At 43.8% G+C, this 26,854-nt stretch overlaps 1 protein-coding gene across 2 annotated transcripts; it reads right to left on the reverse strand.

Moving 5' to 3' along the window:
• Positions 1–360: 360 nt before the first annotated feature.
• EIF4EBP2 (eukaryotic translation initiation factor 4E binding protein 2) lies at positions 361–26,369 on the reverse strand. 2 transcript variants are annotated; one of them, XM_077821990.1, is made up of 4 exons: positions 26,050–26,369; positions 10,801–10,977; positions 8,662–9,250; positions 361–1,085 (listed from the first exon to the last, which is right to left on the reverse strand). In XM_077821990.1, exons 1-3 carry the CDS (start codon positions 26,186–26,188, stop codon positions 9,219–9,221), a joined length of 348 nt encoding a protein of 115 aa, XP_077678116.1. In that variant the 5' UTR covers positions 26,189–26,369; the 3' UTR covers positions 361–1,085; positions 8,662–9,218. The 2 variants fall into 2 exon arrangements, with proteins under 2 accessions (XP_077678116.1, XP_077678118.1); XM_077821992.1 differs by lacking the exon at positions 8,662–9,250.
• Positions 26,370–26,854: the final 485 nt, after the last annotated feature.

Consider the following 26,854-nt stretch of genomic DNA (forward strand, 5'->3'; position numbering starts at 1 on the left):
TCAGTGAGCCAGGGATGAAAAGCCATAGCAAGTTAAAATGCTTCTTATGTTGTGAGCATCTAAGTTAAGTGTTGCCCAAAAGCAGCAGCAGCATCCTACTGATTAGGGAGTCCCATCCAATAATCTTCAGCTAGAAACATGAGATCCATAAGGAAGGGTGGAAAATGGATAGGAAAATCTGGCCCCCAAATGCCCCTCACCTTTCATCTGGACTTTTAAAGTTTTAACCACAAAATACTGGAAGAATCTTTAAAGAGAGCCATATGTAACTGCAAGCAAGGGGTCAATTTTTTTAAAGACCCTGACTTCCTGTCACTGACCAGAAACTCATCATAAAGAAAATAAAACCCAACAACATAGTTTAATATAATCAAGATCTTTATTGATCTCATAACAGCAACCATTGGTGAGAGCTTTTTTTCCAAACACCTGTTTGTTTCAAGAACAGTAAAAACTGAATTGTACAGAAGTTGCCCAATGACTTTTCAAGCAGTCTCTGCTTTTCAGCCAAAATCACATTTAAAATTGAAAAGGGATGGGATAGGAAAGGGAGAAAAGAAGGAAGTGTCAATGGGACTTTTTAAAATTTATAAAGACTTTAAGAACAGTGAGTTTATAAATATGTCAGACACCCATGAATTGTCATAAGATTGGTACTGTCCTCTATGCTCTCAAGACACCTTCACAACTCAGCTAAGCTGTTTCACAATGATGCAAACAGTTTTCCTATCTGAGGTGAAGAAAGGCACTGGGTCACCATCTTGCAGTGATGCAGATATGGACATGGGAAGCAGGATGGGGAAATCACTGTTTTATTCCCAGTCAGTAGGGATCAAGGTGCTCACTGCCCTTTTTTCACTCCTGGTGTGATTAACAAAATGGTTAAAGTTCACTCCTGCTGTATGTTCCTCTTGGCTCCTGTTTTAGGTCAGTTAAATCCTTGGATTTTGGTTTTTAGAGCAGTTTTGTAGGAAGAATCACTCTGCTAGAACTGAGGCTTCACACATCCACTGTTTGCCCTTCGTACTTAGCAAAGTTAGTCTTCCTTGTGCTGCTTCATCTTTCAAAGAATCCAACAACACTTCCTGCGATTTTAAGTAAAATATATTTATTTTTATATATTTGTGTGTGGATTATGAACATCTACCTACCCACACATTTATATTTGCACACATTCTGCTCCTGCCCCCCAGTGGAGATTTCTCACTTAATGAATAGCCAACCAATTTTGCCGGGTAACTTATCAGAGCATACTTCTCAACCTGCCAAACGTTCTATGTGGGATTAAGTCACAATGATGGAGGCATAGGACAAGCATCTTAAAATAATGCTGTGTAATAAGTATTTCTTTCTATAATCTCAATTTTATTATTCAGAATTTCTTAGATTAATGCACAAGAACAAAAGAAAACACATTCCATGCTCACGTAGAATGAGGGGTGAATTTAGTTTGAAGGGGCGATTTGAGAGGTGTGCTGTTGAGCTTTACAAGAGTCCCCACATATACTACATCACTCCCTCCCTACCAAAAGGCATTACAAAAACCTCCGGCATGAGTTCAGAGGAAGGGGCTGTTTTCCCTAGACGGACAACTAGGAGAAAGAATAGATAGAAGGGGGTCACTGAAAACTAGATGCTGCAACAATCTGAGTGAAACATTCATATAAAAATCAGTTATCAAAAAAGAGGCAAGCCCTGCATCTTTGATGCCAAATGAGTGCCACTACAAAACTACATTTGAGTTTAGATCATGGGGAAAATACTGATTTGTCATAAAGTGGTATTTTTCAAATGTAGCCGGGGCAGTATTATTAACAAAGAACAGGCACTAGGAATTGTGGAAGAGCAATATTAGCTCTAAAAGGGAAGGTGCAATGGGAGGAGAATGGTGGTGAACCCAGACAAGACACCCCCCCACACTCCCAGGCTGATTTACATCAACAAGACCATCAAATTTTGGGGGTGGGGAAGGGAAAGTTACCAGTTAAAATTTACAAGGTAAATAGTTCGGAAATACAAGTGAAAAATGAAATTAAACACACACAGAATGACAATGTCCCTGCAAAGATGCAGTACTCCTTTCTTTAGCTAAGAACAGTGGTTAACTCTTTCCCAACCAGATGTTTGGATTTTGTTGTTTGTCTCAGTGACTGGATTCTAGATGTCAACAAAAAGCCCATGTGTTCTGGGGTCATGTAGAGGTTTCCTAGATATGAATATAGAGACTGGGAAAAATTAAACAAGACAAAGACAATTATGAGGAATGTGTTTTCCTTAAGGACAGAGTCAATTCCACGTGCAAGATGATAGCAGCCTAGGGAGGATCCAGTGCCCTCTGATGGCAAAACTGGTGACCTTAAAGTATTATACCACAAGGAACCCACATGCAAGAATTACATTTGTCTTTTCAACAGCATGGAAAGAAGCCCAATGCTGCTGACTCTAAATGATGGAACCTGAATGCAAATGGTCAAGGTACCAAAAATTTGGGATTTTTTCAGCTGATAGACTGCTAGGGAGGGGAGAAAGAAAGATGAGCTGCGCTCCATGCCACCTGGCACATTTTCTGTTCATGGTAGAAATGAGGATATGTTTAACAGCAAATAGACATGAGAGAGACACAGAAGGCTGAGTGCAGGAAAGTGCTGAGCAAGCTTCCCACACATCTGTTAATACACCTGATTTATAATAAGAATAAGTGTGTGACCAGTAGCACTTCTGGCTGCTTCCCAGCACATACTGCCAGTCATACAAAGTGCAGAAGCCCAAAACAGCCACCAGGCATGGGGTTGATACCAACAACTCATTTCATTTGAAAACTAAACCACATTTGACTCCTAATATCTAGAGATGAAAGGAGAATGCTCATTGCAAAATAGAAACCCATTGGGCAGGGTGTAACTGGAAGCTATTTTATCCTTCCCTCCTCTCCCCAAGGTCAGTTTCAGAGAACTGGCACACAGGTCCAGAGGAGAATTACTGTATACACAGACTGAACAATTAGATGATTAAGCAGAGTTAATTCAAAATGGAAGCATGCATTAGGACTGTCACAAAGGTGCTCAGTTGCCAATACCAAAGCTTAAAAAGGAAACCACCACTTTTTTAAAGCTTTGTACACCCTGGACACTTGTGACAAAGGCTTATTGGTAATTGTCCCATAGCTCTTGGCACTGTAAATCAGCTGGCAAGTATTTTCAGAAGTGGACCTTTACTCAGACACAGAGAGGAATGCTGCTTTCAGTGTAGTCAATTCAGCACACGAACCAGCATCAAAAATAGCTACATGATACTATTTGCAAGAAGATTTAACAGATTGTTTTGGATTTAATGTCACACCTTAACCTCCCTCTAGGAAATAAAACTCCCTGGAGAAACCCTTCCCCATCCCATGCTATAGATGGACCCTCTTCTGCAATCCGTTCTCTTAACACAGACTCCAGCACCTGTGCAGAGCCCCACTGACTTCAGTGGGGTTTCACACCAGCACAGCGATCGGTGCTGTGCAGGATTAGAGCCTGGGCTTTCACTAAAAGCATAAAACTCAAAATCAGGAAAAACTGACAATGGTTACATAGAAAATCAAGGTGAGATGACTGTCATTGTCAGATGTGAAGGTTCACTGCAGGTTTCTTTCTATATAGCATAAGTCACTATTATTCTACATCAATCAATAGGGGTCATCTTACATAAGTTGTGATCCTTCTTTCAAAGCTCTGCACGCCTTCCTTAGAGTAAAGATGAAATGAATTTAAACCTAATCAAGTCTAAACAGGCAACACTGCATCTTTAGTTCCCTGTGTTATTGTTCAGTTTAATTCATTTTAAAAAGAAAACACAGTATTTAAACCCCTTCAAAATGAAAATCAGCATGGAGAAGGACCAAAGCAAAGCTAATGGGAATATTGGTCATGCCAGCCAGGACAGTGGGTCATTTGAGAGGCAAGAGGGTTTTTTTGTTTGGTTTTGAAAGGTGTGATTTTTCTCAAGGCAAGGAGTGTTTAGGGGCAGGGCTGGCTCTGGGCCTGGTGCTGCTGAGGAACAATGCCACAATGGAAAAGGCTAAGGCTAATGAAACCAAGGCAGACAGACATCTTAAAGCATTTTCTATCACCATCCACGTGTGCCCATAGCAGTCCTGGAGGGAAGGATGCAGTAACAGTACATCCATCTCCATCTTGGTTTTAAAAAAAAAAAAAAGTGTCAAAATTTGATACTCATGGAAGGGAGACAAAGAGCCCTAGCTAGAGCCAGGCACAGAGTGAGACTGTTAGTTTGCCTTCAGGCAGCTCTGCCGATATCCCCCCTCAGTAGTTTCATCCTCTCTCTCTCCTGAGCAGCAGCCACCCATCATCCCAGACTGGTCTGATCTATGCTGGGCAAGTTTTCCCAAAAAGCTTAACTGGTTTTAAAACTAGTTCAGCTAACCGATTTTGAAGCCAGTTGGAGCCGTAAGGTAGACCAGGCCCCAGACAGTTTGAACTGTTTGTTCACTGAACTGGTTTAAAAAAAAAGAAAAAAGTGTTCTGCAGGTTGTGAAATGAATTCAGTAAAAATGGTTCAGGGCACCTGGAGTCTAATCTACATGACAGCTCCAGCCAAACTGACAAGTAGTTGGAATTCCCTTAGCATAAACCAAGCTACTGGGTTGCAGTTTTATGAAGTGGAGTAGTAGGAATTAGGATGAACCTGCTAGATTCATTTTTACTTATGGTCAGAGACAGAATCCGAACCCAGGTCCCTGAAGGTGAATAGGTTCCTGCACTAACCCAGTGCATCATCCAGGCCCTATGTTTTAATGGTTAAAAATAAGGATTAAAGCTGATCATATTAGGTAAGAGGGAGCTGTTCCCCAATCTCTGAGCTAGTCCCAAAGCACAAATTAGAGCAGTCTAAGGGCTACTCTAACTTGTTTTAGCTATCAAGGGGCCAATACAGGAGCCAAGGGTTACCTTAACTTCACCCCCTGTGCTGAATGCAAAGGGGGGGGAGAGGCGAGTGTCGGAACTGCTATGATGGCTCTGCACTACCCAAGGACCTCACTATGCATGGAGAATCCTGAAGCAGCCTAAAACTGGTTAAAAAGGGCACTGATGGAGTGATACAAAGCTGCCCTAATGTAGGGAAAGATCTGACCTGTAATTTCTGGGACACAAAAATGTAAGTGCAAAATTTAGGTTTAATAAAATAAAGAATTTACAAAACTGAACATTTTCATCATCACCTTTCCTTCAGTTTTAACAAACAGAGCATTTAGATTGGATTTACATGTTACCCTGCGTTGTGGTGCTTAAGAACCATAAAATAACTGAATATTTTCATTGTCCACTTTCACTGGAGAAAGTAAATACGGAAGTGTTATTTAATCCTTCTCATAACACAAGAACTAGGGGTCACCAAATGAAATTAATAGGCAGCAGGTTTAAAACAAACAGAAGTATTTCTTCATACAATGGACAGTCAGCCTGTGGAACTTCTTGCCAGAGGATATTTTGAAGGCCAAGACTATAACGGGGTTCAAAAAAGAACTAGATAAGTTCATGGAGGATAGGTCTATAAATGGCTATTAGCCAGGATGGGCAGCAATGGTGTCCCTAGCTTTTGTTTGCCAGAAACTGGGAATGAGCAACAGGGGATGGATCACTTGATGATTATCTGTTCTGTTCATTCCCTCTGGGGCACCTGGCACTGGCCACTGTCGGAAGATAGGATATTTGAGCTAGATGGACCTTTGGTCTGGCGTAGAATGGGCGTTCTTATGTTCCAAAGCTAAGTGTAGTGGAAATAGTAAACAAGAATTATTAATGGATAAAAATACATTAATTATATTTTGTATTGGTTTTATTAACAAACAAGACATGACATGTTTAAAATAAATTGTTTTTAACCTGATGGTGCCATTTTAAATGGCAAACAACTGAATTCAGATTTTGATTGTTCAACTAGGATGACACCAAGGTGGAAGGTACGTTAGGTTCCACCCCACACTGCTGGAGTCACAGATGCAACTGATGGCCAAAGAGAGCAATCAGCAGCAGGAGGCACAGAAATGCAGATTTTAATCAAAATCTAAATTCAGACTGAAAGTGAGAGTGTGGGAGTGTGACTGTGTGGAATTGCTTCTTACAGGGCATTAAGGTTACAGGACACTGCACTGACCAAAATAGGTGAGAACTCTATCCAAACTGACTAGCAAAGTGAGAAAGTTTGTTGAGTGCACTATTTTTATTCAGTCATCATTTTTCATGGCACCATGGCATGTCCAGGGGAGCTGGGTGGGGGGAGAAGAGATAAAGCACAAGACAGTAGAGACCCATCACTGCACAAAATGCTGGTGCTTTTAACACGATCTCCACTTTCACGACATCCTCCTGTGCTTTTTTAAAAACATACATTTTTATGCTTTCCTATAACCCCTATTTGCATTGTATCTGACAGTCTCTCAAATACTAATGAATTTATCCTCACAACACCCTTGTGATATGGGAAAGTGCTGTTATCCCTATTTTATAGATGGGAAACTAAAGCACAGAGAGACTAAGTCATTTGCCCAAGGTCACACAGGAATACTGTGGCAGTGCCAGAAACAAACCCCAGATTTTCCTAATCCTACTCCAATGCTTCAACCACCAGACCATCTTTCCTCTCTGGATGCTTGTTTCTTGCCTTGGGTATTTAAAAAAAAATTTAAAAATACATCTCAAATTGACAGCAATCAGAATGATTTCTCCGGCTGACAGCTAAGAGGATTGTTGCATAATGGAAGCTCTTGGTGCACCGTACACTTAAGGATAAATTTTCAGTTTTGCAACAGGATTTTAGCTGCACAATTCTTGTTATAAAAGAGTCAAATAGCTGAACCCCTGGGTAGTGCTTTGAAAAGTTTAGAAGTTACGAACAAAACAAAACGCATCATTATGATGAGCAAAGTGACTAACAATACCTTGTCACTGCCCATTTCTTCTTCCTGTTTCTCCCAAATCAACTCTGCTTAGTTCACTGACAAACCCAAGTTTTTACTATTATCAGCACTACAGAGCAAATCTGGATTCTGTTCTGCCTCATCAACAAAACTGCCTGCTAAATTCCAGAAACTATTGTTAGTGATGATGCATGAAGCAGAATGGGAAAGGAAAAAGAAAAAAAAAAGGTCAAACTGTTTCCTACATGAGGAGGAACTCGTAGTGCACTTTATAAATATCTGAACTGAACAAATTGGATCTGGGAGACACAAAGTAAAACTGAGCTTTCTATAGCATCCTTCATACTAAACAGAGGTGGCATAATGCCAGAGAATAAATACAGAACATAGAGATGTAGTTTTAGTCACTTCTCTGGCCATCACCAAGCTTTAAGGAAACTCTGCATTTCCCAGATTCAGGAATAGACTCTTTAGTGTGAGATCAAACTTTACAAAGGGTTTTTGTTCCTGTGTTATTTACATGTTGAAGGGAAGAGGGAAAAATAAGAGTTTTTCAGGAAACCTTCCTTCCCCAAAGAAATATTTTACCAGGAAAGTGCCCCTTTTGCATACCAAAAGAGAAAACAGGGTCTTTTCTAATTTATAACCAAGCTGTGTAAATTTCTGACTCACATGTCAGATACACAGTCTCCTAGCTAGCGGGGCAATGGGAAACAAGTCCAGCTACAGTTTGAGCGATGCCCTCAGCAAACTAAATCAAACCCGTCAAGAACTTTCAAGTGGCAAGGCCAGACAGGAATTGGCCAGAAGCACCACATTCGTTCAAAATCCACAGTAGTCCAGCTAATCCCTTTGGCAAGATATGGACAGAAGCAGCCCTGGACAGTGTGGAACCAAAAATGACCCACACAGGCGAATGTTCACTTTTACAAGTCAGCCAATATACACCCCAGCAGTGAACATAAAAGTTGCCAACAACTTGGAGGAAAAGTAATGGAGTCGGTGAATGACAGGAGCACAGTGAACTATGAATGGAAGGATAGTGTAAGATGAGAAGCGTTGACATTTGCTTTTTCCCTTCAGATGGGAGGTCTTAAAATTGAAACTATAAACATTTAATAAGTGTATTCATTAAAACTGTTAGTGGGGAAAAACACTCCTCCTAATGCAAGAGAGATGGGGGATGTTGGAAATTAACCATTACTGCAGTACCTTCAATACAACAGTCTACAGGGTGAACCAGCAAAGAAATCAGGAGACACTAACAAGGGCAAAAGGGCAAAAATGGAGGAAGTCCTGAGGATAATATAAGATACCCATCCCCCATATCCCAGAAAAAAAAAGTTTTGATTTCACATTGATGAACTCACTCAAAGTACTCAGGGAATAAAGGGTTAAGTTTCCGAAAGTGAGAAGTTCTGGGTGGCATTCCTTTGGGATGGAAAGAAAGGAAGAGGAGGAATCAGCAGTATAATGAACTGAATAGCTTCCTCTAAATACACACAACATTAAGAAGTAGTATCAAAAAGAAGTTTGGCAGCGGGATAGAAACCAAGGAGGTACAGGAGCAAATGAATTAAAGTTATGCTTCTCCAGAAGAGAACATGTTACACTGCAGGGCACACAGAGTCATGGAGACAGGTCACAAGTGGGACTAGTACCCAGGTTCCCCCAGAGTTACTCAAGTGAGTGCTCTGGCCACTGAGGAAAAGCAACTCAGACTGAGCAGAGACTCTTACCTGTCTCCCACTATTCCTTGCAGTTTCTAAAATGCGAGTGATCGCAAGTATTTGAGACACCATATTACAACTGGTTACTTGCTGTGCACACATAAGCCCTTTGTGAGCTGGGATCAGGCTGAAGGGAGGGGAACAGGGAAAATGCCATCTCCACTGAGCATAAATCCACTAGTCCCTGGCCGCTTTGCTGTTTGCAATAAATATCCAATTGGTGATGGAGGTACGTTCTCACTTGTGTATGGTTTGACAGGGTGCCTCTAAAGTGCGAGATGCCAAGGTTCCACTTGGAGTGTTCCTCAGCTCTGTATAATTTGACAAGGGCATCCATTCAGTCACAGAGCAGGGAAATGGGAGTTAAAAAAAAAAGGGGGGGGGGGAAGCAGGGTTGGGGAGTTAGTCTTCCTATCCTTTGGCACTTGGAAGATGAGGTGGGGAGTCTGATGGAGACTGCTGCTACCGCTGCCTCTTCCACCTTTCAGTTACTGATCCTATTAGCAGAATCGAGTATGCACAGGTATCAGGAATTGCTGCCTCTCCATGGTTATGCTCTGGGGTAATCAGATGTCCATCTCAAACTGAGCATCATCCCCTGGCAACAGAAAAAGGAGAGCAGCATTAGAGGGAGATCTCAGAAAGCCCTCAAGAGGAAAGACAATCCCTACATACCTCCCAACCCTATTTCCTAATATAACTTCTGGTAAATAATATAATGGAAGATTTCACTCCCATAATTAACCTTGCACAGCAGATAGGGCAAATTAGATAATCCATTATGGAAGAACATGCTCTTCTTGGGAGATGCTGCAATCACTTGCAGTGTGCATTAAGGACAGAGTGGACAGCCCTGTCTCAGTAATCATTAGTTTAAGTTGGCAGCCTTTAAAAAAAAAAAAAGTCACCAAAATGTCACAAATTTTTGTCAATTTATTTTATGTTCTTTATTTGTAAAAGGCCCTATGAAGCTCAGTAACAGCCTTGACTTCAATACAAATGTCCTAGTTATTGCTAAATATTAATTAATGCATGTACAGTCCTATGAACACGTAAAGAGCTGTATTACTGCAAAAGACACTTTGTCCCCTTGAAGTTACGAGCATTGACTCTTGCTACCCACATCTGATTTTAAAAAAAAGATAGTCTGAAAGCCACCCAGTGGTCCATTGTCTATGGGGAGATATGATACAGCAGGAAACAGTTACCTGTTTAATCACATCCCTGTACACATAGGAGTTTTTGATCTTCAAATGTGCTTTCTGCATTTTTTATAAAAGCTTTTCTACCATGGCAAGAATGGCCTGCACATTGGCACTCTCATCCACCCAAATGCTCCCTGCTTCAAAAATCAATCAATCCTGACCCAACAAACAAAAAACACCCCCCCACCCCCAAACAAATTTTTCCCAAAAGAGGGAGGAATACCAAAAACTTCATGAAGTCCACTAGGGACTTCACTATGGCTAGCAATTTTCTATGGAAGATGCTTAGGAGCAATGGATGGCAGTATAAAGTTCTTACAGCTATTAGGAATGTAAATATCATTTAAAAGGTTAACCAATTAAAGGGAGAAGGGCTGGGGTTGCTCTGGGCAGTGAGACAGGCGCTGGGTCGTCGGCTGGCTGGCGGGGTGGGACCGGGCGCAATGTGTGGTGCTGCACAGCCAGGATCTGGCCAGCACAGCCGTGGTCCAGCCGGCAGTGTGTGGATTAACAGTTAAGGTCCATTAACTGGTAAGCCTAATGCCTACTGGTTAACCCGTTAACATTTTACATCCCTAACAGATATACAAAACCCCTCTAAACGTATTATTTCATATGACGGATTCAGGGTGCAAAGCTTCATGGGGGGGAAGGGGAAGAGGAAAATGAAGCCATATGTATGTTAAATATTTCTGAAACCAGACGAGTCTTTTTTACTTTCCCTGAGACTTAAGCAACAATTACTGAACTACTATGGGGGAAAAAAAAAAATCACTCTGAAAAAGGAAACCTACTGTACATACTAAATTTCAGGCTGCAGGTATTTATATATAATGAGCCCATCACTGATATCTGAGCACAAGATCTGCTAAAGTCAAAAATAAGGGAGCTATAAAGAAGTTAACCAGAGTATCAACCACTACCATCACCCAGTCTCTCTTACCCATTGCAGTCTTCCTGTCATGATTGTTCAGATTGTTTATTTCCACTTTGGAATCCTCAACCATGGTACCAGGACTGGTAACTCCTGGAATATTTGGGAGATGGCATGGTGGGGTCTGAGCCATGGGGGAATTGCGGCGATCCAACAGAAACTTACGGTCGTAGATGATTCGGGTACCTAGCACACAGTCAGACAAAAGGAGAAAAATCAGCATGTAAGAATATATACAGAACGTGAGTTGATAATGACGTGTCAACGTGAGCAGGCTTTAGGTGGGCAAACTTTTTGGCCTGAGGGCCACATCTGGCTATGGAAATTGTATGGTGGGCCACGAATGCTCACAAAATTGGGGGTTGGGGTGTGGGAGGGGCTGAGGGCTCTGGCTGGGGGTGCAGGCTCTGGGGTGGGGCCAGAAATGATGAGTTCAGGGTGCAGGAGGGTGCTCCGAGCTGGGACTGAGGGGGGATCAGGGGTGCAGAGTCTGGGTGGTGCTTACGTCAAGCAGCTCCTGGAAGGAGCAGCATGTCCCCCCCTCCGGCTCCTTTGTAGAGGCATCGCCAGGCAGCTCTGTGCGCCGCCCTGTCTGCTGACACCACCCCTGCAACTCCCATTGGCCGCGGTTCCTGGCCAATGGGAGCTGCGGGGGCAGCGCGCGCAGAGCCTCCTGGCTGCCCGCATGTGTAAAAGCTGGAAAGAGACATGCCGCTGCCTCTGGGAGCCACGCAGAGTGGGGCAAGCCCGACTTCACTCCCTGGCTGGAGCGGGCCAAGCCCCGGACCCTGCTCCTCAGTGGGAGCTCGAGGGCCGGATTAAAACATCTGGAGGGCTGGATGCAGCCCCTGAGCTGTAGTTTGCCCACCCCTAGTTTAGACGAAGGAACCACTTGGAGTCCCATTCTCTAGGCTGGTAAAATGAAAAGAAATGAAAAGAAGCATTTGGGCTTGGGAGAGGATATGTCAACTCCAATCACTTCCTGTTGCTCTATTTACAGAATGGCACTGCCTTTTAACTCTGTTCAAAGGCCAGTTTTCCCCCACTTCTGCAATCCTAAAGAGGCACCGATTAAATGCATGTCACCAGACCATATAGGAAAGAAAGCCCCAACACCCTACATTCAGGTGCTCTCAAGTCAGAACTATGTCCAGCACTGGAGAATCCACCCTTGAGCCAACTCATGGTGCCCTCAAAATGAAAGGATACAAAAAAAAGTCTTAACTTGAAACCAGTCCTATTTAATAACAACTCTCTCTCCCCCCACTCCACATTTCAGTCTTGTTCTGTTACCTAAGGAAGTAATAAAGGCAAGGAACTGCTGGGCAACTTCATTTCAAACTGTTCAGTGTTCTCTCAAACTGTACAACAAATATCAACATTCCATATTTCTCCACCTTATAAACACCAAATAAACCTAAGTAGACTCGCTTCAGTTTAACATTATAGACGCAACGAAGTCCAAACCAGACTTATTGACCATCCTTAACTTTTACAACTTTTTTGTTATTAATGCAGTGTTTGTGAAAGGAAACTGACAGCTCTGGACACTGAAGTCTTCTATTTATCCATAGTCTCAGATGACATGGACAGGATAATGCAAGTATCCTCTCCAAAGTGCTCCCAGTGTAACCTGGTGGGACTTCTAGGGGATGAGGGGAAAGGACAGTTGTATCAAGCTGTACAATGAGATACTAGTTGTCACCCTTGCTGGCCTCTGTATCGATGAACGTTAATCATGGTGACAGTTTTGTGATGTGGACTGCTTCCCACTGGTACGATTACCTGTACTGAGCCCATTTAGAAAGGATCGAGTGAGTGAAAGGGGATGGGGAGTAGCATTCTATGTCAAAAATGCCATTACCTGTTTCCAAGTCTCACTCACTCACTCTCTCTCTCTCTCTCTCACACACACACACACGGTGCTTCAATAAGGCCAATTTCACAAAGCTGAAAATAATTGTGAGCCAAATCAGCTGAGAGGAGTAATTTAATCAGAAAAATGTGAATGTAATTGGGAATCATTTAACACCACCTTACTTACTGCCCAATAAGCTACAATCCCACAACTGGAGGAAGAAGGCTGTGCTGGTTAAAAAACAACCTAGTTTAGAGAGGAAGCAAAGGTAGCTGTAAAAAATAACAAATGGAAGAAAGCAGAAGCTGATGGTAATGAATATAAATCAGAAGTTAGGAATTGTAGAAAACTGATAAGGGAAGCCAAGGGACACAAAGATAAATCTATGGCCAACAGATTTAAGGACAATAATGAGTTGAATACATACATTAGGAACAAAAAGAATACTGACAATGTTACTGGCCCATTTCTAGATGGAAATGATAGAATTATCAATAATAATGCAGAAAAGGCAGAAGTGTTGAAGAAATATTTCTCATAATACGGTGATAACACTCATTCCATTCTACGAGTATCTCTGGATAATGTTAAGCAGAAGCTAAACAGTTTTAAGTCAGCAGGTCCAGATAACCTGTGTCCAAGAGTTTTGACAGAGCTGGCTGAGTAGCTCACTGAACTGTTAATGTTGATTTTCAAGAAGTCTTGGAACAATGGACAAGTTCCAGTAGACTGGAAGAAAGTTAACACAGTACCAATTTTTAATAAGGGTAAATGGAATGATCCAGGTAATTATAGACCTGTCAACATGACATTGGTCCCGGCCAAGATGTGGAACCTGATTAATAAAGAACTAAAGGAGGTAATGTAATTAATAACCCTCGGCATGGGTTTATGGAAAAGATCCTGTCAAACTAGCTTGATCTCTTTTTTTGATGAGATTATAAGTCTGGTTGATAATGGTCATAGTACTCATGTCATATACTTGGACTTTTGTAAGCATTTGACTTGTTACCACATGACATTTTGATTAAAAAACCTAGAAAGATATAAAATTAACATGGCACACATTAAATGGATTAAAAACTGGCTAACTGATAGTTCTCAAAATGTAACTGTAAATGGGGAATTGTCATTGAATGGGTCTGTTTTTAGTGGGGTCCTGCAAGCATTGGTTCTTGGCTCTATGCTACAACAGGGGTGGCCAACCTGTGGCTCCGGAGCCGCATGCGGCTCTTCAGAAGTTAATATGCGGCTCCTTGTATAGGCACCGACTCTGGGGCTGGAGCTACAGGTGCCAACTTTCCAATGTGCCGGGGGGTGCTCACTGCTCAACTCCTGGCTCTGCCACAGGCCCTGCCCCCACTCTACCTTCCCGCCCCTGAGCCTGCCATGCCCCTGCTCCCCCCCAAGCCTCCTGCACACCACAAAACAGCTGATCGGGAGGTGCTCATCGGCGGGACTGCCAGTGGGTGGGAGGAGCTGGCAGCAGGGGAGTGGAGCTGATGTGGGGCTGCTGACGTATTACTGTGGCTCTTTGGCAACGTACGTTGGTATATTCCGGCTCCTTCTCAGGCTCAGGTTGGCCACCCCTGCCATATAACATCTTTATCAATGACCTGGAAGAAAACATGAAGTCACCACTGATAAAGTTGGCAGGTGACAAAAATTGGAGGGGTAGTAAATAATGAAGAGAACAGGTCACTGACTGAGCGATCCAGTTCACTCCGTGAACTGGACACAAGCAAACAATATGCATTTTAATATGGCTAAATGAAAGTATCTACATCTGGGAAAAAAGGAGAAGGCCATACTTACAGGATACTTACAGAGTTTAACCAGAACGTCGGGGGGGGGGGGGGGTAGGAAAAAACAAGGGGAAATAGGTTACCTTGCATAATGACTTAGCCACTCCCAGTCTCTATTTAAGCCTAAATTAATAGTATCCAATTTGCAAATGAAATCCAATTCAGCAGTTTCTCGCTAGAGTCTGGATTTGAAGTTTTTTTGTTGTAAGATAGCGACCTTCATGTCTGTAATTGCGTGACCAGAGAGATAACACCATCCTGGCCACTATGGATGTAGAAGCCCTCTACACCAACATTCCACACAAAGATGGACTACAAGCCGTCAAGAACACTATCCCCGATAATGTCACGGCTAACCTGGTGGCTGAACTTTGTGACTTTGTCCTTACCCATAACTATTTTACATTTGGGGACAATGTATACCTTCAGATCAGCGGCACTGCTATGGGTACCCGCATGGCCCCACAGTATGCCAACATTTTTATGGCTGATTTAGAACTAACGCTTCCTCAGCTCTTGTCCCCTAACGCCCCTACTCTACTTGCGCTATATTGATAACATCTTCATCATCTGGACCCATGGAAAAGAATTCCACCATGATTTCAACAATTTCCATCCCACCATCAACCTCAGCCTGGTCCAGTCAACACAAGAGATCCACTTCCTGGACACTACAGTGCTAATAAACGATGGTCACATAAACACCACCCTATACCGGAAACCTACTGACCGCTATTCCTACCTACATGCCTCCAGCTTTCACCCTGACCACACCACACGCTCCATCGTCTACAGCCAAGCTCTGCGATACAACCGCATTTGCTCCAACCCCTCAGACAGAGACAAACACCTACAAGATCTCTATCAAGCATTCTTACAACTACAGTACCCACCTGCGGAAGTGAAGAAACAGATTGATAGAGCCAGAAGAGTTCCCAGAAGTCACCTACTACAGGACAGGCCTAACAAAGAAAATAACAGAACGCCACTAGCCGTCACCTTCAGCCCCCAACTAAAACCCCTCCAACGCATTATTAAGGATCTACAACCTATCCTGGAAGATGACCCAACACTCTCACAAATCCTGGGAGATAGGCCAGTCCTTGCCTACAGACAGCCCCCCAACCTGAAGCAAATACTCACCAGCAACCACATACCACACAACAGAACCACTAACCCAGGAACCTATCCTTGCAACAAAGCCCGTTGCCAACTGTGCCCACATATCTATTCAGGGGACACCATCACAGGGCCGAATAACATCAGCCACACTATCAGAGGCTCGTTCACCTGCACATCCACCAATGTGATATATGCCATCATGTGCCAGCAATGCCCCTCTGCCATGTACATTGGTCAAACTGGACAGTCTCTACGTAAAAGAATAAATGGACACAAATCAGATGTCAAGAATTATAACATTCATAAACCAGTTGGAGAACACTTCAATCTCTCTGGTCACGCAATTACAGACATGAAGGTCGCTATCTTACAACACAAAAACTTCAAATCCAGACTCCAGCGAGAAACTGCTGAATTGGATTTCATTTGCAAATTGGACACTATTAATTTAGGCTTAAATAGAGACTGGGAGTGGCTAAGTCATTATGCAAGGTAGCCTATTTCCCCTTGTTTTTTCCTCCCCCCAGACGTTCTGGTTAAACTTGGATTTATGCTGGAAATGGTCCACCTTGATTATCGTGCACATTGTAAGGAGAGTGGTCACTTTGGATAAGCTATTACCAGCAGGAGAGTGAGTTTGTGTGTGGGGGTGGGGGGGGGTGAGAAGACCTGGATTTGTGCTGGAAATGGCCCACCTTGATTATCGTGCACATTGTAAGGAGAGTGGTCACTTTGGATAAGCTATTACCAGCAGGAGAGTGAGTTTGTGTGTGTGTGTTTTGTAATGGGGGGGCGCTGAGAAAACCTGGATTTGTGCTGGAAATGGCCCACCTTGATTATCATACACATTGTAAAGAGAGTGGTCACTTTGGATGGGCTATTACCAGCAGGAGAGTGAGTTTGTGTGTGGGGGGGTGGAGGGTGAGAAAACCTGGATTTGTGCTGGAAATGGCCCAACTTGATTATCATACACATTGTAAGGAGAGTGATCACTTTAGATAAGCTATTACCAGCAGGAGAGTGGGGTGGGAGGAGGTATTGTTTCATGGTCTCTGCGTATATAATGTCTTCTGCAGTTTCCACAGTATGCATCCGATGAAGTGAGCTGTAGCTCACGAAAGCTTATGCTCAAATAAATTGGTTAGTCTCTAAGGTGCCACAAGTACTCCTTTTCTTTTTATGAAGGAAAAGACGACAAATTTTTAACTGTGAGAGTAACTAACCACTGGAACAATGTACCAAGGTTTGTGGTTGATTCTCCATCACTGACAATTTTTAAAATCAAGATTGGATGTTCTTTTAAAAGATCTGCTCTAGGAGTTATTTTGGGGAAGTTCTATGGCCTGTGCTACACAGTAAATCAGACGAGGTGATCAGAATGGTCCCTTCTGGCCTTAGAAACTATGCAGAAGATTAACAAAGCATAGTAAAGGTCAGAGCTGTAGGGAAAGACAGAAAACAATAGGTTTTGGAAATAGTGCATCCTTGTACATTAGGATAAATGGGGATGTGTGTCAAGGATGACAACAAGTTTGGAAGCCAGGAAAGCAGGCAGTGTGGAGTTAGGCTTGGTTTTTGTAAGAGTGTTGTACACAAAGGTAGATGAAAAGGAGAATGAGAGACTGAATAAAAATGAGCAAGAGAGGAGAGATGATTGAGGGGGTTAAGGTCAAGGGGTGAGAAGTGAAGAGTGTGAAGGCCACACCATTACTGTTCGTTGTATGTGACAGCACCTAGCAGCCCAAGTTATAGACAGGATCCCATAATGCTAGGTGCTGTACAAATACAGAACAAAAAAATAATCCTTGCCTCAAAGAGCTCAGCGCTGGATCCCAGGATTAAGAGTAGAGGTGGAGGGGATGGAACAAGAATTCATGGCAGATGTTTTCAAAAAGAAAAAATTGACACCAATTGTTAAAAACTTGGGCTGAAAAGGAGGTACAATAGGTGAGTGGGTTTGAAGAGACAGTCAAAGGTGAAGCAGTCATGAGGGCTGTGGGTACAGGAGTCCATCAGGAAAGAAAAAAGCTGTTTGGCATATTAAGTCATAGAGATGATGGCAAGGAGGATCTATCTGTAGTGAAGGAAGTTAAACTTTTCTCCAGAGGCACTCAGCAGCATGGGGACAGGAACCGAGGAAGTGGGGGAGGTCCAATGCTGGAAACTGATGAGTTGGACGGCACGTCCAGGAAAGGGAACAAAGACCCTGGTGTGAAGAAGAGAGAGGCCTTGAAAATGGAGACCCTGGAGTTAAAGAAAAGTAGTATCTGTCAAGGAGAGGGGACAGCAGAGAAATGGAAGGAGGTAGGAATAGCCGTGATGGACTGGGATGAGAGAAGTTAAAAGGAAGAGAGGTGATGGTCACAGATATAACAGACTAAACAACTTTGATTGCTCTTCTATGAAAAATGAACATATTATAGTTCAAACACCTACTGAGCAGCTGATGGTTTAAGGAAAGACAGCAACACTGCCCGAAAGTTCAATAATTAACTGGAACCTAGGAACATAGAGGCATCAGCACTGGGGAAAGCTGTTTAAATATCCCGCACCAGGATATACTGGCATTTCCTTGGGCCCAAAGAAGAGTCCAATCCTCCTCCATGCCTCTCCAAGATTTCTCTCGCCTTTCTACCCCAAGTATCAAACATATTACTCACACACTTCAGAACTTGTTGTCTGAGCAGGCTTCCTGCTCTAGAAAGATCCTAGAACCAATAGCAGGGCCTCACTTAGAGGTAAGAGTTTCAGACAGTCACAGGTTGTATCCTGTGGATGCCTATTTCATAGAATCATAGAATATCAGGGTTGGAAGGGACCTCTGGAGGTCATCTAGTCCAACCCCCTGCTCAAAACAGGACCCGAACTAAATCATCCCAGCCAGGGCTTTGTCAAGCCTGACCTTAAAAACCTCAAAGGAAGGAGATTCCACCACCTCCCTAGGTAATGCATTCCACTGCTTCACCACCCTCCTAGTGAAAAAGTTTCTCCTAATATCCAACCTAAACCTCCCCCACTGCAACTTGAGACCAATACTCCTTGTTCTGTCATCTGCTACCACTGAAAACAGTCTAGATCCATCTTCCTTGGAACCCCCCCTCTCAGGTAGTTGAGAGCAGCTATCAAATCCCCCCTCATTCTTCTCTTCTGCAGACTAAACAATCCCAGTTCCCGCAGCCTCTCCTCATAAGTCATGTGTTCCAGTCCCCTAATCATTTTTGTTGCCCTTCGCTGGACGCTTTCCAATTTTTTCACATCCTTCTTGTAGTGTGGGGCCCAAAACTGAACACAGTACTCCAGATGAGGCCTCACCAATGTTGAATAGAAGGGAACAATCACATCCCTTGATCTGCTGGCAATGCCCCTACTTATACAGCCCAAAATGCCATTGGCTTTCTTGGCAACAAGGGCACACTGTTGACGCTTATCCAGCTTCTTGTCCATTGTAACCCTAGATCCTTTTCTGCAGAACTGCTGCCTAGCCATTCGGTCCCTAGTCTGTAGCGGTGCATCGGATTCTTCCATCCTAAGTGCAGGACTCTGCACTTGTCCTTGTTGAACCTCATCAGATTTCTTTTGGCCCAATCCTCTAATTTGTCTAGGTCCCTCTGTATCCTATCCCTACCCTTCAGCGTATCTACCTCTCCTCCCAGTTTAGTGTTATCTGCAGTCTTGCTGAGGGTGCAATCCACGCCATCCTCCAGATCATTAATGAAGATATTGAACAAAACCGGCCCCAGGACTGACCCTTGGGGCACTCCACTTGATACCGGCTGCCAACTGGACATGGAGCCATTGATCACTACCCGTTGAGCCCGACGATTTAGCCAGCTTTATATCCACCTTATAGTTCATTCATCCAGCCCATACTTCTTTAACTTGCTGGCAAGAATACCGTGGGAGAACATGGCAAAAGCTTTGCTAAAGTCAAGGAATAACATGTCCACTGCTTTCCCTTCATTCACAGAGTCAGTTATCTCGTCATAGAAGGCAATTAGATTAGTCAGGCATGACTTGCCCTTGGTGAATCCATGCTGTCTGTTCCTTATCACTTTCCTCTCCTCTAAGTGCTTGAGAATTGATTCCTTGAGGACCTGCTCCATGATTTTTCCAGGGACTGAGGTGAGGCTGACTGGCCTGCAGTTCCCCGGATTCTCCTCCTTCCCTTTTTTAAAGATGGGCACTACATTAGTCTTTTTCCAGTCGTCCGGGACCTCCCCCGATCGCCATGAGTTTTCAAAGATAATGGCCAATGGCTCTGCAATCACATCCACCAACTCCTTTAGCACTCCCAGATGCAGCGCATCTGGCCCCATGGACTTGTGCTTGTCCATCTTTTCTAAATAGTCCCAAACCACTTCTTTCTCCACAGAGGGCTGGTCGCCTCCTCCCCATGCTGTGCTGCCCAGTGCAGTAGTCTGGGAGCTGACCTTATTTAAGGAGGCAGAACACTCATTTAAGAGCAGAAACTACATTGTCAGGATTGAAGATGTAAAGTGCAAGGTTTCACTCCAAGATTAGAACTGCAGAAAGACAGAGAACACTATTTTTAATCTGAAGTGAAGCTACAGTCAGAAAAGTCATTGTCATGTCCCACTTTTAAAGTATTTATCGGTTGCTTCTATGATCAGATCTTTTCAGTTTCAAGTCAAAACAAGATTTTTCCAGCTGCCAGTGGTGCAAGATCATCCTGGTGTACAAAAAACCCAAGCTGTGGTCCCAGATCATCCCTCACTACACAGGTTCTGGAGAAGAACTAGACAGCCTGTTGGTGGACAGAAGGAAGAAAATAAGGCACTTCTCTTCTGCAGTGCCACAGCTTTATTCCAGAGCTGACAGGAATAAACTTGGTTTTGACAGTACACGGAGATGACTCAAAAGACACATGAGGAGCATGAACACAACAGAACCATTTTGTAATCCCTTTTCTGACCACTAAACAGTACAGAACAGACACAAAAGTAAACTAAGAAAAGGCATTTAAAATTATATGCACGAAGCTGTGAGTCAGAGCAACAACTTGCAGCTCTGAGTGAATCAAGTCTGTTCCTTAGAAAAATAAATGTTTAAATGGATCAAACACAACCTTCACATTGCTAGTTTAAAGCTAATCAGAGTTGCATGTTTGAGAGTTACACTCAGAATTTTTCTAGGCAATGCACCTCTCAGTCATTCCACACCTCAGGGGAGCATCAGACATCTTACCCAGGGGCAGCTGTTTTGCAACAAGATATTTTGTATCCTGTCCAAAGCTCTTTGTGTTTGAATTGCAGAGGAACACCTGAAGTCTTATTTTATTCCTCCCCCGCGCCCCTTGCACAGCAACAAGAAGGAGCAATGGGTCCTGATCCTGATTAGGGCTTCTGGGAGATATTATTTAATATTTCATGTACTACTAATAGGGAACCAGCTGAAATATTCTTCAGAAATTTTGCTACTTAGATTCAGGGGGCATCGGGAGTCAACAAAATATTTTCCTACCTCCGTTCAAGAGGGGAAAGAAAAAGAAAAAAACCAACCACCCAGTGCCTTAGTAGTTCTCAAACTGTGGGTGTTGAGAGATTACTCCAGTGATAAGCTGAAATAAAAAGCACACTTTGCAGCAAAGGAGCCTCCTGAGAAACATGAAATAGTAATTGCCACTAACAGAACGATGAAAAGATAGTCAAGGGCATCCTCCCAGAAAGAGGGTAGTTCGCAGGGACCTCCAGTCCCGTTTTCTGAACTGGTAATTTTTAAGGGGACCCTTCACCAGGACTGCACATGTAAAGGCATCTCTGAAGGCAAGAGTTAAACACTGGATCAATTCAAAACATTCCCAGAAACTGTCTACAGAAGGAAGTTATTAAAGGCAGGACCCCCTCTTTCTTATAAGAATTTCTGTCAACGTGGGAAAACAGCCAATGTCCATGACAGGTGATAAGGTATAGTTGGTGGCTTTCAAATTAAAGCACTACCATGAACTCAAAAGGACAGGCAACTGTTTTCTGAAAACAGAATGGACTCTGTACAAATGGGACGATCTATCCTAGCTATAGCCTCCGCATCGTCATTCAGAATTCCATGTTGCCTGTCCTTAGCTTCTACCAGCTCTTGCTGCTCCCTAAGCACTGAACTAGGATTCTGTTTTTGTACACTCCCTGTCCCCTACAGTTGTCCTCAGCCACACTCACAAATGCTAGTCTTCAATACTCTGTTCCCGAGGGCTCTGCACTAGCTCTTAATTTTCTGATAGCTGGGATAAACTCTTACCTGTGTCACTTATGAAAAGGACACCATTAATATGAAGTTAGTTTAAAAAATACAAATTTAACAGCTACCAATACTAGGAGTTTTACAATCACGTTTTTCTTTTAATATATAAAAAAAAAATATGGGTCTTGCACAACAGCGAGGACAGAGCAACGGGGAAACAGTTAAATAGACTGGCCAGAAAGTGCTGTCAGAATGTGCAAAGTAAATAAATTAAAAATATAGATTTCCTTCAACCGCTAATCTCGGTTATAGTGATTTTAGGCATTACTAACAACAACAATCAATAAAAATTCAGATAGACATAGACGCTTTATTTTGGGAGCATCTTTCCAGAAGGCAACAATTCTCAGGAGCAGGGAACTGGATGTTGTTGGTTCTATACCTGACTCTGCCACTTATCTCTTATAAACCTGGGCAAGTCACTTAGCCTCATAAGAAAACTGAGGCCCAATCTGTAAAATAGAGATAAATAATACAGTCCTATTTCCTATCTTTGTAATGTACTTTGAGATCCTTGGATGAAAGGTGTTTTAAGTGCAGAGCGATGGCACCAGTGATATTTTTGACATCACAATTTGGTACTGAGTAGACGCTGCCAACTTTAAGACCTAGAAGAGGGATATCAGAGACAAAGCAGATCTGGATTAACTGGCAGTGTGTGGGACGAAGAAGTTTGCAGACTGTCTGCTTGTAGTGCAATGGGCTCAAGCTAGTGCCGTATGTCCTTCATTTCCATGAGTGATACATTTAAAAGCACCAAGATGTAGCTACCAATGATTTATTCAAAACCTTTGTATTCAAATACTGCTTTAAAATAAACCCATCAAGAACACTCTGAATGGAGGGAAAGAAAATCTGAACTGTATGAAAAATAACTTAGCATCAGTACTGTCTAGCATCCATGGATTTGACCCTGTAAACTTTTAATGAAGTCCTAAATATTAACTATTATTATAAAAGAATATTCAGCACATTAACTCACTCTTAACATTATTTCTTCTTTTAGGTTCCCAGTATGGATCAACAACTCATTCAGAAACACTCACTAAACTGTCACACCTACAACTGAACCAAGGGCAGCATTCCATGTGGCTTGTTGCAGAAACCATATGAGGTGGAAGGATTTTTCTAGTCCTTTTTTAATTCAAAAAGGTAGGGGAGTTCATTTTTGAGGTCTGTCTTTGTTTCCCCCTCACTCCCACTTTGATTTAATTAAAAATTTCTCTCCTCCCACCCTTTATATTCATCATTCCCTTTCACATTTCTTCTGTGCATCTCTCCTCATATTTATTTAACTATGCGTCTTCCTTGTTGTAGGATTCTGGGATCGCCCAATGAAAACATTCTAAATGTTACTTCTTCCCTGAATATGCCAGGCTGAGAAGATGGAACTTAGATCCCTCTATAATCCCATCAAGGCACAAGCAATGACAGCAAAGTGAAATTAACAATTCCAGTCAACTGCATTCTGCTGCTCCTGCTGGGAAAGTGCAGTGCTGGTAGGAGAAGGGATGTGTGCAGGGAAGACAATGCAAACTCGCTCAGCTCTCCTCTGCACCCCAAATTCTACAGCATCCAACACCCTTTGTACCTCTCTTACTCCTGTTTATAATTCTGCAGCAGGAACAGCAAACAAATTCTACTCAGTTTCATTCTGGTGCTTCTGGGTAGCAGCAGTACAGATGTGAAGCTCTCATGGGGTATTCTTGCCCCAGAGTAATTTCTAAAATGTAGGCTAATTAAGGAAAAATAGGAACAGAAAGTCCTGCAACCCTACTCTTAACACACAGAACCCCACTGTAGACTAATAAGCCTGTGAGGTCTGATACTCCAGTCGTTTAACCTTCTCAAAAATTGTATCACTTTGTAAAATTTTTTAAATCATCATTTGTGAATATTTTAAAGATTTGATACCACCAGCACGATACATTCTACAATGTCACACCAAGTAGGGATTTCACAACCCACAGTAGACTCAGAACAAGTATTTAGGTAACATGCATTTATTAATATTTTGTCCCTTTTATCCAGCTTTTTTTTATCACATTCTGCACATACTTCTAATAAATCTAGTTATTTTCTTTCATTTACAGATGACCTTCAATGGCAATCCACCTCCAGGCAACACAAAATACCATAACAAAATCAAGACCCCACTTAATACCTTAATAGACAGAAAAAGTTTTAAAATATCTAATATGGAGGAAGAAAAAGTGCAATGATGGAAGTCCATTACACAGGAGGATGCAGCAATATTACACATGGCCTGTAAAATACACACATCACTAGAACTGTATTTGCTACTTTCTGGAAGCCACAGAAAAGTCACACTAGTGTTTACATTTTTATAGCTATCTGCAAAGCGAGCAAGGGAAGAAGTCAAGAGACAGTGGAGGATAAGCCTGCTTCTCTAGCAGATATCAACATACATATATACAAACCTGCCCATGCCCAGCAGAGAAAAGTTAGGGACACAAGAAAAATAGGATAGAGCAATGATGTGGAACTCACATGTTCACATAATCTGCATAATTTGTAACAACGAAAGGGCAAACAACACCCAGTTTAAGAGGAACAGAAGCAATCTTGAGTCTAAAATGAAGTGGAAATAAGAGGTTTGGGCTTTGGGAAAACTATACTGCAAAAAAACAGCAGGTTCTCATCCCTGAATATTTTTGTTTTATAGTCCTGTTTGACCATAACGAAAATTACAATAGAGTTCCACTAATAATTTCTTTCCACATATTTTACCACTGATCTAAGCCAGGAACCAGGGCACTATTTTTAAAGCGACTCTGAAAACTATTGTGAAATGACTGTTTGGCTATTTAATAACAAAACAGCTTTGCCAACTGAAATATCTGTGAGTGCTTCCCCAAGAGGTCCCCCTCAGGGGAACAGAGTCAATATTTAGCTCAGGAACCCTGTCTGTATGCACTCTACCATTCACACAACGTTTAGGCTAGATAACACATCATGGGATTTACTGTTAATTGATGTTTATTTGGGGTGGCGGGGAGGAATGATTTCATGAGTCAGCCTTGTCTTGGAGGAGATGACAAGGTTAAGCTTTAGTTTTTAAATACAAATAGGGTATCTGGTGCTCCTATGCCTTGACTCCTATTTAGCTCTGTTACTAATAAAATCAACAAGAGCAGCAGGCATATCAATAGGTTTATACAGGCCTTGTTGTCCAAGAACAGGCCTACACGGAGATTGCTGCACAGTCTACATCCATGTTAGTCTGCAGTGCAAAGTTAGCACTTCCTTAAACTGAGCCCTCCACTGGCTGATGCATTTCTTTAGTCAGAGCTAAAAGAATCCCAAGCCCCCTTGATAACGGCCAGAGGCTGGTTCCACACTGGGGTGCGTCCCGAGTTCTCGGTGGAGTTCATGTTTCTCTCCCTCCTGCAGCTGCTGGAGAATTTCCCCCCCTACTTCTCCTCTCTTATTGTGCAACAGACACGGGCTTGTCCTAGACTCCTAGGCCTTGTTTACAAATATCTCACTGCTAGCCCCACACCAAAAAGGGAGAAGGAGCCTGGGGCCCAGTGCAACTAGGCTCCAGATCCAGCACAATCTCCTTCCCTCCCCTCCATCCTTCCTTCCGAATAAAAAACCAAACATTACAAATACATACAGAGGGGGGAAGGGCCCTTTTAGTGCTAGAGGCTCTCCTCCCCGCTTTGTACAACGATCTCTAGTACACCTATTTCTCTCTGCTCCCCACCAAAGCCTCCGGTCCTGTGTAGCACTAGCCGATACCCCTTTGCTTTGAGATCCCGGGGAAGACGACAGAAAAGAGATAACCCTATAGACGAGGTCCCCACCGCACAAGGAGTAATAAACCTGAGGGCTTCAGAGAAAGTGGGGGTCGCGCCTAGTCCGCTTATCACCATCTGCACTTTCCCGCACGGTCTCCCCCTCAATTGCACCCAGTGTAGCATTACTCCCATGTACTTCTCTGCTAATCCCCCTCCCCCATTTAATTGCATGCGCTTTCCACGCTCCCCCTCCCCCATTAAAACTGTCAGCTGTGTAACGCTAATTGCACGTACTTTGCTGCATCTCTGTTCTCTCCCTCCCGTTAATTGCATGCACATTTCCCCGCAGCCGGTTGCGCGGACCCCCGAGCGGTTGCCTGCAGCCCGGAGCCTGGTGCGTGTACGGAGGGAGGCCTGGGCCTGGCCAGCAGGGGTAACTGGGGGTGCTCTTTACCTCCAGGAGTGGTAGAAAACAGGGTCCCCCCGGGCGTGGTGCAATAGTCATGAGGTAGCTGCGTGGTGTCGCTGATGGGCACCGTCCTGGTGGGGATGGCCCGGCTCTGGCTGTGCTGGTGGCCGCCGGAGGAAGACATCGCCCTGCTCCGTTGTCCCGGCTGCTGGGGGAGGTAGGTGGCGGGGTGGGCAGAGACGCTGAAGGAGGAGGTGGTGGAGGCGGCGGCGCTGGACTCGCTGCGGGGGCGGGGGCAGCGGCCGCCTCTTTTCTCCGGTGCCTGGGCGCTTTCTCTCCGTCCACCGCCTCCACCGCCACCTTCTCCCTCGGCCTCCGCCAGGAGCACGAAACCCGGGGCGGGGGCCGACGGCCGAGAAGGGAGGGGCGGGGCGGGACGTGAGGGGAGGAGCAGCCCGGGGGGTGGGGGTGGGGGTGGGGGCGGGGGCGGCCTGTGGCAGCTGCCGCTACGCGGGCTGGAGCGGGAACGTGGCGCTCCCGCCAGCGCTTTGTGCCACCCGCTCCTCGGGCACAGCCGGGGGCGACTCGCCCCCTTGGCCACAGGCCGCGCCAGCGGGGACTCAGCCCCGGCTCGCGAGCGGCTCGGGTCTCCTGGGCCGAGCTCGCCGGAGAGCCGCACGTAGGGCTGGCAATATGCTTGGGACACACGTGCATGTTCAGTACCCCATGTGCATGCTGGGTGGTTCGGGTTGGTGTGCACAAGCCTGTGGTGCAACAGTGCCTTGCAGGGCTCGCTTTTATTTTATTTATACAGATTACTAGTGGTGCCTAATAAGGCACTTCACAGACC

Source organism: Eretmochelys imbricata, chromosome 7, assembly GCF_965152235.1.
Source record: "Eretmochelys imbricata isolate rEreImb1 chromosome 7, rEreImb1.hap1, whole genome shotgun sequence".
Lineage (NCBI taxonomy): Eukaryota > Metazoa > Chordata > Testudines > Cheloniidae > Eretmochelys > Eretmochelys imbricata.